We start from the raw sequence: 14,168 nt of genomic DNA on the forward strand, positions 1-14,168 counted from the left end.
TGTATCTGTATTGCAGATTTTGTGGTCTCAACTTTCTGGTAGTGCCTGCACAGTGTTAACAGTTGGTGCCTTTAATATATGTGAAACAGAAACATAGAACATTGGAGCAGGAGTAGGCCATTCGGCCCTTCGAGCCTGCACTGCCATTCAATATGATCATGGCTGATCATCCAACTCGGTATCCTGTACCTGCTTTCTCTCCATACCCCAAACTCTCCATACTCCCTGATCCCTTTAGCCACAATGGCCACATCTAACTCCCTCTTAAATATAGCTCATCTTCCTGAAACATGCACCTACCTGCCTGAAATCCCTGTTGGTCTGATCCATTCTAAAGCAGACTCTCTTCCTAAACACGGGTCCACTAAGGTACTATAGTCACGTCACTGACAGGAGGATGTAATCACAGTGCGATGTTTACTACAGTGACGGAGTGTTCACTACAAATGTCACCACAGTTGTGTATGGAGAAACATAAAAGCTAGTGCAGAACTTGTAACCTTTTTCACAATGGGAACTGTGATTGCTCCCTTTGGTTCAACTCTACCCAGCCACCGAACCCTCCTTGACTCTGTGTGCAGGAGCAAACCTGCAGATCCAGTCTTTAAAGTCTCGATTTGGATACAACACAACACTATGAAACATTAGTCTGAAGAAGGGTAATGTCCCGAAACATCACCCATTTCTTCTCTCCAGAGATGCTGCCTGTCCCTCTGAGTTACTCCAGCACTTTGTGTCTACAACACTATGAAAGTCTTGTATAAAATTCCAAAGAATTTTGTGTTCCAAATAACTTGTTTCTACACTATAAAATTGTAGAAACAAGTTCTTAAGCCCAACTGGTCTTAACTGGTGTTTTGTGCTACCAACAATCTTCCTGCGATACAGCCTAATGTTTCAGTGTAACTATCTCTGTCGTTCTGCCTAGTGTGTTCATTATTCTTTCCTTTAAATGTATGTATTATGCCCGTCAACACTACTTCAGTCCCATTTTCCTCTTTGCATCAACAGGATTTTTATGACGTAGAAGGTATGATCTAATAAATACTGTTCTTTTTTTTAAAACGTAGGTGCTATGATGCACTTGGGGCAAGGCTGCTGAGCTGTCAATTCTCAGAATGTGATTCAGGATTGCAGGCTTTAGGTCTGTTCCATGTAATAGAAATGCAGGTTGAATTGCTCAAACTGTACATCACTGGCCGTGACTTCAGGGAATGGCACAATCTTGCACATCAGTGTTTTTCTTTCCAACATTATTTGTTTGAATGAAGAAAGGAAATCATTTAAATTCGTTCTAAATTTGTTTAATTTGATGTATATAAAAGCAAAGAAATGTCATTTTGACCACCTGGCCCTGTTTCCTGACATTCCCTGCTCTGAAACCAAATGAGTGATGATGTAGTCTGAATGAAGGCAATGTTTCTTCCCACCATCTCTCTCTTCCCTGCTCCCTCTCCCTACACATGAAGCCAATATACAATATACCTAACTTGTAACTTTAGGTCCCAGCTCAGGGTCACCATTCAGCAAGTGTGTCATAATTGATGGCACGGTAATATTGTGAAGCAGAATTGAAAGGGGCTGCATCTGGTTGAATGTGGTGTCACAAGAAGAAAGAGCCACCAACCTCCTTTCCCCACGGACACTGACTGTTGCTCTGACCTGCTACTAAATGCACGAGGGCATTACTGGATGCCCCCAGGATCTGTCGGGGTTCAGAAATGGACAAATTACAATTTGCACGAGCTATTACCAAGGTGGTAGCTACAGGGACCACATCTCAGTCACGAACATTTGATGCCTTACAATGGTGGTCAGACCAGTGAACCATTAAATACACAACTTTGTTTCATTCCTGTACACAGTGCTTTAGCCTTCGTGAAACTGGTGCACAACAAAGGAAAAGTGTTTATTAAAAGAAAAACAACTATTTTAACCGCAGTTCTAATGTTTCCTTTAGGAGGAAGTTCGTCCCCAGGACACGGTCTTTGTACTCGGTGGAGTATCAAGTGGGAGTTTATTGGGGAGGAGAGCTGCCTGGAAGTTTCTAAAGGACAACTGGGAGGAACTATACAATCGTTACCAAGGAGGCTTTTTAATATCACGATTAATCAAGGTAAACAGATATTTGATGGGATGACTTCATTTTTTGCTGCTTCAGCAGAACAATGTTCCCTTCTTTAGGGATGCTGCCATTTAGTTTCAAATATCATTATTCCACCGTAATACTGTCTCACTGGGTGGATGTAGAGCTAAATCCCACTGCAAAAAGTGTAACACATTGCAGCTATTGCACATGTTCCTAATCTATGGCATTTGTCGATATCCTAGATTCTGTATCTCGGGAGGCTGTTAATGTTCCAAGATCCGTCTGCACGTCAATGCTGCGCACAGTCTTGCCATTAACGTTATACTTTGCCCTTGCATTCAACCTCCCAGAGTGCAACACCTCACACTTGCTTGGATTAAACTCTATCTGCCATTTCTCTGCCCAAGACTATAACTGATCAAAATCCCGCTGTATCTTTTGACACACTTCTAAACTGTCTGCAACTCCACTCATTTTGGTGTCATCTACAAATTTACTGACCAATCTTTATTTACTTCCAAGTAATAAATTGTTATACATTAATAAATGGTTCTAGTTTTCCATCATTATTCCATAACACATATGTGTTATACATCACAAACAACTGGTCTCTGCAGAATGCCACTGCTCACAGACCTCAGCCAGGAGAACACTTCCACTGTAACCCTCTGTCTTGTGTTGCCATCAGTGAAAATGGCAACATAAATAGATAGAGTAGTAAAGGGGGCATATGGTATGTGATTTGCAATTGATGTGCACGGAATGGAGGGATATGGATTATGTGCAATCAGGAAAGGGCTAGTCTTGGCATCATACTCGGCATGGACATTTTTGAGAGACCCAACTCAACCACCACAGTGACTTCAAACGGCCAGAGCATATTAGTAAGGTCCACTATTCTCCATGTCCATCTTGGTGAATACTGCTGCAAAATACGCATTTAGTACCTCGCCTGTACCCTGTGCCAAGCATAAATTTCCTCCTTAATTCTGCATCCCTGGATTGTTAGAAAACCTGACTGGCTCATCCATGCTCTTTATGGAGTCTGTGATCCATCACCTCAACTGGTCTCCGTGCACCTCTGGCCTCCCAGCTGTGTGACCGACTCCTCCCTTCCCTTTGAAATGGCCCAGCAGGACTCTTCATTCAATGGCACTGAAGATGTGGGTGTAGTGAATAAGGTAAGAACAGATAGGAAAGGAAACTTGACTTGCATCTGAATAGGAAAAACAACATCTCAAAGCACATCACAAAAATAATCTAAATTAATAGATTCAGAATCAAAAGGAGATGCTGGGAGGGCTGGCAGTAGCTCCATCAACATTGGTAGGTTTAAAGAACGATATAAGAATTTATTGAACTGAAGGTTTATTTACATGAAGTTTGTGTGGGCAGAAGCAATGTTGGGCTATTTATATGCACTGTACAGTAGTACTGTGTTGGTATGAAGATGTTAACAGTCCTCTCACTATTTGCTCTCTTACCTCCTACCTTCAGCTAACAGTGGACGGTTTTACCGGTGATAAGATGGCAGCTGATGTCAAGGTAAAAAATAATTCTCAATTATTTGCATGTATTATAACGTCTTGTTTTAGATTTAGCTGTGAGTTTTATTGGCTCCTAACCTAAACTGGTTAGTATTTACCATTCGACAGCAAGCTGCCCATTGGTCTCAACGGAGTTGATGTAAATGTTTTTTTTGGGTTGGGGAGGAGAAAATCGAGGATTCAGGTGTGCTGTCCTTTCTGGAGTGGAAATTGACCCCAGAATCTTCTGAACCCTCCGCTTTTCTTTTTCAAAACTAAAATATAGCTGATTTTGGATGATCAGCCATGATCATATTGAATGGCGTTGCTGGCTTGAAGGGCCGAATGGCCTACTCTACTCCTGTACCTATTTTCCATGTTTCTATGAATAAAGTGCTAGCCTGCATAACCTCTCCCTGAGGGAGTGGGGGTGGGTTCTCAGGACCATCAATACAAGGGGATCTTGATCAGCTGGGCAAATGAACTGAAGAACAGCTAATGAAGTTGAATGTAGATAAGTGTGGGGTGTGGTATTTTGAGATGTCTGATCAGGGCGCGACCTTCACAGTGAATGGCAAGGCCCTGCAGTGTGCTTTAGAGAAGAAGGATCTCGTAACATAGATGCACAGTCCCCTGAAAGTGACGTCGCAGGTAGATAGGGTGGTAAAGACGGCTTTTGGGCTTTAGTCTGCATCAGTCAGGGTATTGAGTATAGATGTTGGGACCTTGTGTTATAGTTGTACAAGACAATGGTGAGGCTGCATTTGCAGTATTGCGTTCAGTCTTGGTCAGCCTGCTATTGGAAGAATGTCATTAATGTGGAAAGAGAGCAGAGAAGATTTATGAGGCTGTTGCCATGAGCTCTAAGGAGCGATTGGGCAAGCCAGGACTTCATTCCTTGGAGTGCAGGAGGCTAAGGGGTGTATAAAATCATGAGGGGCATAGATAAGTCTTTTACCCAGTGTTGGGGAATCAAGAATCCGATGACATATGTTTAAGGTGAGAGGGGAAAGATTTAATAGGAATCTGAGGAGCAATGTTTTCCACACACAGGATGGTGGGTATATGGAATGAGTTGCCAGAGCAGGTAATTGAGGCAGGTACAATAACATTTAAAAAGCATTTGGACAGGTAAATGGATAGGAAAGGTTTAAAGGGTTATGGACCAAATATGGGCAAATGGGATTAGATTAGATGGGGCATTTTGTATTTGTGCTGCATGACTAATTTGTGGTTGGGAGCACAGAAACATTTGCTTGCCTGTTGGTATTCACCCGCCTGTTCAGGCTGTTTGTCCTTGTAGGAGATCTCCCACATGGAAACCTTTTTATATATATTTTTTTTTAAAGCTAGTTAGTGCACATGGATAATAAAAGACAATGTGAGGAATGCCTCTCCAGTTAAAAGGGTGGTGGGTTGTTAATGAACTAAAAGAGACTACAGAGGACTAACTAGGTAAAGAAATGCTACTATCTCAAGCTTTTTAAAAAACCTGTGGTTGCTGTGTATTCAGACCACCCTGCAGATTGTAATGTGGATTATTCTATTCCAGTTGTGAAAAGAGGTGAGGGACTGTAGTTATTTCATTGTCTTGTAACAGAATTAATAGCTTCAACTAAATGGGAATTACTGAGCCTGCTAAGTGATTAATAGTCCCATCAATTGCTTATTGATTTTTCTCCAGTTTCCCCAGAGGCACTTTACGTGAGATGTTTTACTTGCTTCTGTAAACCATTCATAAAGGAAAATATTTAGTGTAAAATCGGCTTAATTGCTTTTGCGGCTGTGTTTTGTTGGATGGTGCGCGAGTGCCAAGGGCAGAGTTCTGTAGTGTGTAAGTGACTTGATTACCACAGACTGCACGTTCAGCCATCTCAACTGCTTTTCACCCACCCATATTTATCATTTACATATACGTTATAAAGATAATGGATATTAACATATGATGAGCATTTGACGGCACTGGGCCTGTATTCGCTGGAGTTTAGGACGGGGAGGGACCTCATTGAAACTTACCGAATAGTGAAAGGCCTGGATGGAGAGGATGTTTCCACTAGTGGGAGAGTCTAAGACCAGAGGCCATTGCCTCAGAATGAAAGGACGTACCTTTAGAAAGGAGATGAGGAGGAATTTCTTCAATCAGAGGGTGGTGAATCTGTGGAATTCATTGCCACAGCCGGCTGTGGATGCCAAGGTGGAAATTGTGGAAGCCAAGACCAAGGTAGAGATTGACAGATTCTTGATTAGTACGGGTGTCAGGAGTTATGGGGAGAAGGCAGGAGAATGGGGTTGAGAGGGACAGATAGATCGGCCATGATTGAATGCTGGAGTAGTTTTGATGGGCCGAATGGCCTAATTCTAGTACTTAATATGAACGTCTGAGCATACTAGACCAGTCGCCACCAGACTGGGAACTAACATTTAGAATGTACCAATATGTACATTCTTCCCATTTCCCATCTCGCATCTCATTGTCCTCTGCATTTTGGAGGTATTTTATGCATCTGAATTTAATTTTCTTTTTTCTTTCTATACTACACCCTTTCACTTCACCTTCAACTGCAACACCAGAAAACGTCATCCATTTTGGTTCTCGCTCACAGAATTACCATATTCAACAAACTCTTACTCATTGCTTCTCCCCGCTCCACCCCTCTCCTCTGAAGGTGCCTTCTGACTAACACCAGTAACTAATCACCCACCTAGTTTTCAAGAGCTGTTAAGGATGAGGGTTATGCGCCAATATTAATGACGGTGCACCCCATATTCCATGGGATTTTAAAAAGGGACTAAATTCTTTTCATCGGAAGTTGAATAATCAACTTCTTCCATACCGTGAAATGTAAAATTAGGTGAGAAATGTTGCCAGTGGGGAAGCAGTAAACAGAAAAAGACTGGAGATGAGGAATTGTAGATGTTGGAATCTGATCAAAACACAAAGTGCTAGAGGCTCAGTAGGTCAGGCAGCATCTGAGAAGTGAATGGACAGACTACATTTCAGGTCAGGACCCTTCTTCAGACGGAAGTAAAGGAGGATTCTCTTTTTTTCTAGCTCTCGATCATTATTCTAGAATTTAGACACTTTGAGCACAATGGTAGGTGGCTATTTTTTGTGGAACAGTGTACGAGTAGGATTTGGTTCTAATGTAGCGGGGATGTGGGATAAACAGGAAATAAGGAACCAAATTTTCTATTGATATTGTGTGTTTGGATCATTCCATTGTTCAGCCACTCAAACATCTTGCAGGAACACCTTTAGCACAAAATACCCAAGATTTCAGACAAATACATTCTTGTATGCAGAACTGCCCTCCAAAAGAACCTTGTGTGAAATGATGTCCATGTGGCCTAACTGAAAGTTCTCCCGAGACCACATTGTTTCAGCCATGGGCATTGACATGGACTGTCCACTGTTGGAGGGGAAATTGTTTCTCTTGGATCTGAATGTAACCAAGGAAACTGAGACAATTGAGTCTTGTTCTTTTTTTGTACCAAGGATTTCTAATTCAGATCTTATTTCCTTCGCCATCTTGATTTGATTAACATGTATTTGGAGAGGTTCAGAATTCAGGCAAATAAGTTTAGCATAGATCGGCATAGATAGGCATCACAGTCGGCATGGATAAGGTGGGCTGAAGAGGCCCGTGCTGTATCATTTTGATTCTGCACTCTCAAGGGTTTAAAGTTCTTTCTTTGTACTGGCTACAGAGGTGAATGCAAGTAGATACAGTGGCTTGCAAAAGTATTCATACCCCTTGAACTTTTCCACATTTTGTCACGTTACAACCACAAACGTAAATGTATTTTATTGGGATTTTATGTGATGGACCAACGCAAAGTGGTGCATAATTGTGGTGGAAGGAAAATGATACATGGTTTTCACATTTTTTTACAAATAAAAAACTGAAAAGTGTGGCGTGAAAAAGTATTCAGCCCCCTTTACTCTGATACCCCTAAATAAAATCCAGTGCAACCAATTGCCTTCAGAAGTCACCTAATTAGTAAATAGAGTCCATTTGTGTGTAATCTAATCTCAGTATAAATACAGCTGTTCTGTGAAGGCCTCAGAGGTTTGTTAGAGAACATTAGTGAACAAACAGTATCATGAAGCCCAAGGAACAACACACCAGACAGGTCAGGGATAAAGTTGTGGAGAAGTTTAAAGCAGGGTTAGGTTATAAAAAAATATCCCAAGCTTTGAACAGCTCACGGAGCACTGTTCAATCCATCATCCGAAAATGGAAAGAGTATGGCACAACTGCAAACCTACCAAGACATGGCCGTCCACCTAAACTGACAGGCCGGGCAAGGAGAGCATTGATCAGAGAAGCATGGTAACTCTGGAGGAGCTGCAGAGATCCACAGCTCAGGTGGGAGAATCTGTCCACAGGACAACTATTAGTCATGCACTCCACAAATCGGGCCTTTATGGAAGAGTGGCAAAAAGAAAGCCATTGTTGAAAAAAAGCCATAAGAAGTCCCGTTTGCAGTATGCCACAAGCCATGTGGGGGACACAGCAAACATGTGGAGGAAGGTGCTCTGGTTAGATGAGACCAAAATTGAAGTTTTTGGCCTAAATGCAAAGCACTATGTGTGGCGGAAAATTAACACTGCACATCACCCCGAACACACCATCCCCACTGTGAAACATCATGCTGTGGGGATGCTTTTCTTCAGCAGGGACAGGGAAGCTGGTCAGAGTTGATGAGAAGATGGATCAAATACTGGGCAATTTTGGAAGAAAACCTGTCAGAGGCTGCAAAAGACGAGACTGGGGCGGAGGTTCACCTTCCAGCAGGACAACGACCCTAAACATACAGCCAGAGCTACAATGGAATGGTTTAGATCAAAGCATATTCATGTGTTAGAATGGCCCAGTCAAAGTCCAGACCTAAATCCAATTGAGAATCTCTGGCAAGACTTGAAAATTGCTGTTCACATACTCCCTCCATCCAATCTGACTGAGCTTGAGCTATTTTGCAAAGAAGAATGGGCACAAATTTCAGTCTCTAGATGTGCAAAGCTAGTAGAGACATACCCCAAAAGACTTGCAGCTGTAATTTCAGCGAAAGGTGGTTCTACAAAGTATTGACTCAGGGGGGCTGAATATTTTTGCATGCCACATTTTTCAGTTTTTTATTTGTAAAAATATTTGAAAACCATGTATCATTTTCCTTCCACTTCACAATTATGAACCACTTTGTTTTGGTCTATCACATAAAATCCCAATAAAATACATTTACGTTTGTGGTTGAAACCTGACAAAATGTGGAAAAGTTCAAGGGGTACAAAAACATTTGCAAGCCACTGTATATTCAGTCAATATCTATTTCTTTGTGGGCTTCAGTCCACATTGCAAAAGCAAGTTGCAATTCTCCACTTCAAACATACGAGTATAGCAAGGATGGGAAATTAAAGAATAGAGACCAGCGATCCCAGCACATTAACACTATCCAACACATACGAGGGACAATGTACATTTATGCCAAGCCAATTAACCTTCATACCTGTACGTCTTTGGAGTGTGAGAGGAAACCGAAGATCTCGGAGAAAACCCACGCAGGTCACGGGGAGAACGTACGAACTCCGTACAGACAGCACCCGTAGTCTGGATCGAACCCGGGTCTCTGGCGCTGCAAGGCAACAACTCTACTGCTGCGCCACTGTGCTGCCCTATCGAGAGGGGAAAGATTGGAAAGTGGGACCTGGGAGAGCTCAGTGGAGGCTCTGGGTACAGAGAGGATTTCTTCCAACACAGATGTCCTTTGCTTTAACGAGGCTATATGTTCACCAGCCAAGTGCAGCAACTCTTCAACGCAAATCAGGACCAAAGTTAAAATAAATGTCCACTTCATTGAAACTTAGTGTGATCAAAAATTGTATCAGAATCTCTTTCAGAATTAGTGGTGGGTTAGCAAGGGGACACTGGGCCCCATCATGAAGGTGTTGTCTCTGTCCAACACGTGTGTTTCTCCCCATGAACCTGAATATTACTTTTCATCAAATACCAACACACAGCATCCATCTCTGGAAATTATTCCACTTGTAATCAGCAGTACTTTTTCTGATCATTATATACCTAACTTATGAATTGTTTCAATATCCAAGAGAGTCTAGTGACTGATCCAGCTAAAAAGTGTTTGCAACTCGGAATGTTTCAGAGCGGCATGGCGGTGCAACGCAGAGTTGCAGCCTTAAAATGCCAGAGACCCAGGTCCGATTCTGACCACAGGTGCTGTCTGTATGGAGTTTGTACATGTCCCCGTGACCTGCGTGGGGTTTCTCCCAGTGCTCCAGTTTCCTCCCACACTCCAATGATGTAGGTTAATTGGCTTTTATAAATTGTAAATTGTGGCTAGTGTGTATAGTGCCAGCGAACAGGATGTTCATTAGTTGCTGTGGACTCAGGCGGAAAGGCTTGTTTCCATGCTGTGCAATGGTGAAAGAGACCTTGTGAAATGACACAATACTGGCTCTGGTCTTGCTGCATGTACCTGGCGAATAATCCCCAGTGTTTGAAATTCTGACTGCAGCGTTAACAGATGGTCATGAATATTGCAAATTAACTACCACGATGTGCAAGTTCTTTATTGTATTTACTATAAGATATCCGATTTACATTAACAAATTTTTAAATTCAGTTCTGTGAGATTAGATTTATTGAAGGATAATGAATAGGACTCAAACCCAACTTGGTGAGTCCACTCATTGGAGTGGCAGAGCATGATGTCCTGTGCATCGTCTTCTCGAGCTGCTCTATTCCAGGTATCACGGCTAATGTGGAGAGTAGATGGACTTGATGCAAGGTGATAGAAACATAGAAAATAAGTGCAGGAGTAGGCCATTCTGCCCTTCGAGCCTGCACCGCCATTCGATATGATCATGGCTGATCATCCAACTCAGTATCCCATCCCTGCCTTCTCTCCATACCCCCTGATCCCTTTAGCCATAAGGGCCACATCTAACTCCTTCTTAAGTATAGCCAATGAACTGGCCTCAACTACCTTCTGTGGGAGATAATTCCACAGATTCACCACTCTCTGTGTAAAAAATGGTTTCCTGATGTGTAAGAAAGAGCTGCAGATTCTGGTTTAAATCGAAGATAGACACAAAATGCTGGAGTAACTCAGCGGGTGAGGCAGTGAAGAAGTACTGCTCTGACGTGAAGAGGCTCAGAAGTGTCATTCCTTCAGTCAGATGTTAAATCGTATAAGGAGCTGGTGAATAGCCACGATCCAATGACAGTGATCCTGTTTGATGAGTAAGGAGTTTCTCCAGTGGCTCTTGGCAATGTCCACTCTCACCTACTCGCCCCAATAACACTGAAAGCAGTGGTTCCAGCCATTGGTGTTATTGTGTTGTTGAGTATAGAGCACTTCATTTGGTTACAATAATGTTCCAGTAAATCTTTGCATTTTTTAAATTAATGGTGTGATGTTTGGAGATCTGAATTCAGATTCCACGGCCGACCCGAAACTAGTTTCTGCACATTAAGCTTCCTAGTTTTGGTCTTTATCCTGCGATAGTAATGGTGCTTGTTTATGGCCTTTGTGCATCACAAGTTTGCAAGCCACTCTCCATCACCGTCTCTCTTCCATTCCAGAGCTTCTTCGAGACTCACCCGGCCCCTGCAGCTGAGCGAACCATCCAACAGTCCTGCGAGAACATTCTGCTGAACGGAGCATGGCTGAAGCGCGACGCGGAGGCCATCCAACAGTACCTGCTGCAGCGCAAAGCAGCGCACCTAACCGTCTGATCAGAGGAGCCCTGAGCCACCATCGTCCCACTGCCTTGCCACGGGAAGGGGAGTTGGAAAGTATATTTCATGGCTAGAACCTGTTGCCTATTAACAGTGGTTGGAAATGAATGTAGTTTATACCTCATTTTTAAGAGAGACAAATAAAGCTATTGGCACTTGAAATGAAATGTGTTATTGTGCGTGCAGACAGTGGCATGGTCTTATAATGTTTGATTGGTGACAACTTAGAACACTGAAGCAAACCTGCTGGTTATATTGTGGTAATGTAATTACTTCCCTCCTCCCTGGTCAAGGCGAGTTAATTCTTATTTAATTATTTCTAGGCCTCAGTTTAACCATTCATGTCCTTCATAAAGAGGAAAAAAACCATCTCAATAACAGCCACGTCGAATAAAAATAGGATATATAAATAAAAACATTGTACTAGATGAGCTTTCATTTTAAAATGAAATGGGCTAGGGACCATTATGAGAATAGGATGCATGAATTGTGGTGTGTATACCCAGGCCATTTTGACTGTTAATTTACAATTTAGCACAGAAATTGTTTTAAAAGAAATTATATAACTTTAATACTTGAACAAATTGATGTGAGTTAAAGACCCCTTAGCCTGGGAACACTGCTGAAGAGTAGCAACAAAAGCAAGTCCTGATCCCTCTGCTTACGTATAACCATTTTGAAAGCCTTAAAACTGGTACAAACTGGTGTGTATTGGGAGGGGTGGGGAGGGATGTATGTGGGAGACATCTTTGTAAATGGTAGAATTAACTTGCAAACAAGAGAGCCATGTTGTACTAATCCTGCAAAATACATAAAGCATTCGGAGGGATGGGCTGCACCTGATTTTAACAAAAATCTGATGTTTAACGTGGCTTCAGTTTGCTTGGAGAAGGTCATCAAACTAATTGTCAAACTGCTTCCCTGAAATATTCGTTGTGCTTTTTGTTTTAAGATACAGTTGGTGTTAATAAAAAAAAAAATTGTCAAAGTGCAAAGTCTCTTGATTTGTCTGTACCTGATGGAGCCAAGGCCCGTTTGATGAGCACCAGGGCTGTTAGATGGAGCCAAGGCCCGTTTGATGAGCACCAGGGCTGTTGGATGGAGAGAAGGCCCGTTTGATGAGTGTCATCCATGGTTTAGGTGGTAACATTCTGAAGTCAGATCCTGAAGATTGTGTGGGTTCAAGTCTCACCCCACATGTTTGAGCAATGATGTTTCTGCTAACTTTACACTGTGGTCCTTGGGGGTCCTGCATTGTTGGGAACACCAGTTTGTGAACAAGGTGCCAAAGTGCAGATATAATTTAATCACTCAAGTTGGTAGGTTTATTGGCCACTGTAAATTGCCACTACCATGGAAGTGAGTGGCACAATGTTGAGAGGACATGCAGGATTAGTGCAAATGGGTGGTTGATGGTCAGCATGGACACGGTAGGCTAAAGGGCCTGTTTCCATGTGGTATGACTCGGACCTGGTTGTTAACTGTGGAAGATGATGACAAATCCAAAGATCCACATCAGCTGTTAATTGGGGACCCCTGTGTTTGTTGAAGATGTTAGCTGTGTGGAGTTGAACTGAGAGGTAGAATTCAAAGGTTTGGGGAGATGGGCAAAAAAGGTTTTAACTATGTTGGACTGAGGTTGCACTGGCTATTTCCCTGATGTGTAGCATGGGAGAGGGTAAATTATTTGTGATTAAGAAAATGTTTCATGCTCTATGAACTTTCGTGTCATTGTGCATTGATGTTGAGAATAGTTTTTTCAGTGAGAGATTGGAAACAAGAGGACATCTGTTTAAAGTGAGAGGGGCAAGATTTAATGTGGACCTGAGGGCCAACTTTTCCACTGAGCAGGTGGTCAATATATGGAATGAGCTGCCAGAGGAGGTAGTTGAGGCAGATACTGTAATAGCATTTAAAAATACTTGGACAGGTTACAATCTAAACTTTCCTAAACTTTCTGAGGCGCAACTTTCATCATTGTTCAACTTCTGTCAAGGAGAAGCTATACTTCACCCTCGTTAGACCTCATTTGGACTACGCAGTTGCAGCATGGAACCCATACACAAATAAAAACATTTCTTCCATCGAACGTGTCCAAAGACAGGCAGCCCAATTTGTTACTAACACCTATAAGAGAGAAGCGAGTGTCACCAAACTTCTGAATTCTCTGGGGTGGAACCCTCTCCAAGACAGACGTGAAGCTCACCGTTTGACCTGTTTTTACAAAATGTTAAATGGTCAGCTCGACATAGATTACAAGACCTACACCAAACCCAAACCAATTAGGAGCAGACGAGGGCATTCGATCCAATTTGTGATCCCAGCTACAAAGACAGATGTGTACAGCAATTCGTTCTTTCCCCGCACAATTAAAGCATGGAATAATCTCCACCCAACTATAGTTACCCAACCAGATGCAACTACATTTTAAAGTAGCTCTTTCTTCCCAATAACCCTTTCTGGCTTAAGCCCTCTCTTCACCACCTCCAGTTTAAATTCCATTTGGAATATTTTGGAGGACCAAGAATCTAGGAAAGGTTCAGAAGGATATGGGCCAAAGACAGGCAATGGGACTAGCTTGGGCGGGACATCTTGATTGGCACACATGATTTTGGCCAAAGGCCCTGTTTCTATGCTCTGACTCTATAACCCTAAATGTCAATTGATGCCAGGTTGATAGTTGAATTTTTAAATTATGGTTGAGTTTTATTAACCAGGATTATTAAGACTAATTATTAAGTAGTTTGATCACAAACTAGCTTTGATCTATTGAATAATTGAAAGGAACTCAGT

General features: G+C 42.3%; 1 protein-coding gene across 2 annotated transcripts in view; it reads left to right on the forward strand.

Annotated features, from left to right (window-relative positions):
- npepps (aminopeptidase puromycin sensitive) overlaps positions 1-12,366 on the forward strand; it is a 159,106-nt gene extending 146,740 nt beyond the window's left edge. For both annotated transcript variants that reach the window (XM_055656842.1, XM_055656844.1), the window contains 3 exons: positions 1,961-2,116; positions 3,587-3,634; positions 11,220-12,366. In XM_055656842.1, coding sequence (XP_055512817.1) covers positions 1,961-2,116; positions 3,587-3,634; positions 11,220-11,372 — 357 coding nt within the window. In that variant the 3' untranslated portion in view covers positions 11,373-12,366. The remainder of the gene's footprint in view (positions 1-1,960; positions 2,117-3,586; positions 3,635-11,219) is intronic.
- Positions 12,367-14,168: the final 1,802 nt, after the last annotated feature.

Source organism: Leucoraja erinacea, chromosome 27 (genome assembly GCF_028641065.1).
Source record: "Leucoraja erinacea ecotype New England chromosome 27, Leri_hhj_1, whole genome shotgun sequence".
Taxonomy (NCBI): domain Eukaryota; kingdom Metazoa; phylum Chordata; class Chondrichthyes; order Rajiformes; family Rajidae; genus Leucoraja; species Leucoraja erinaceus.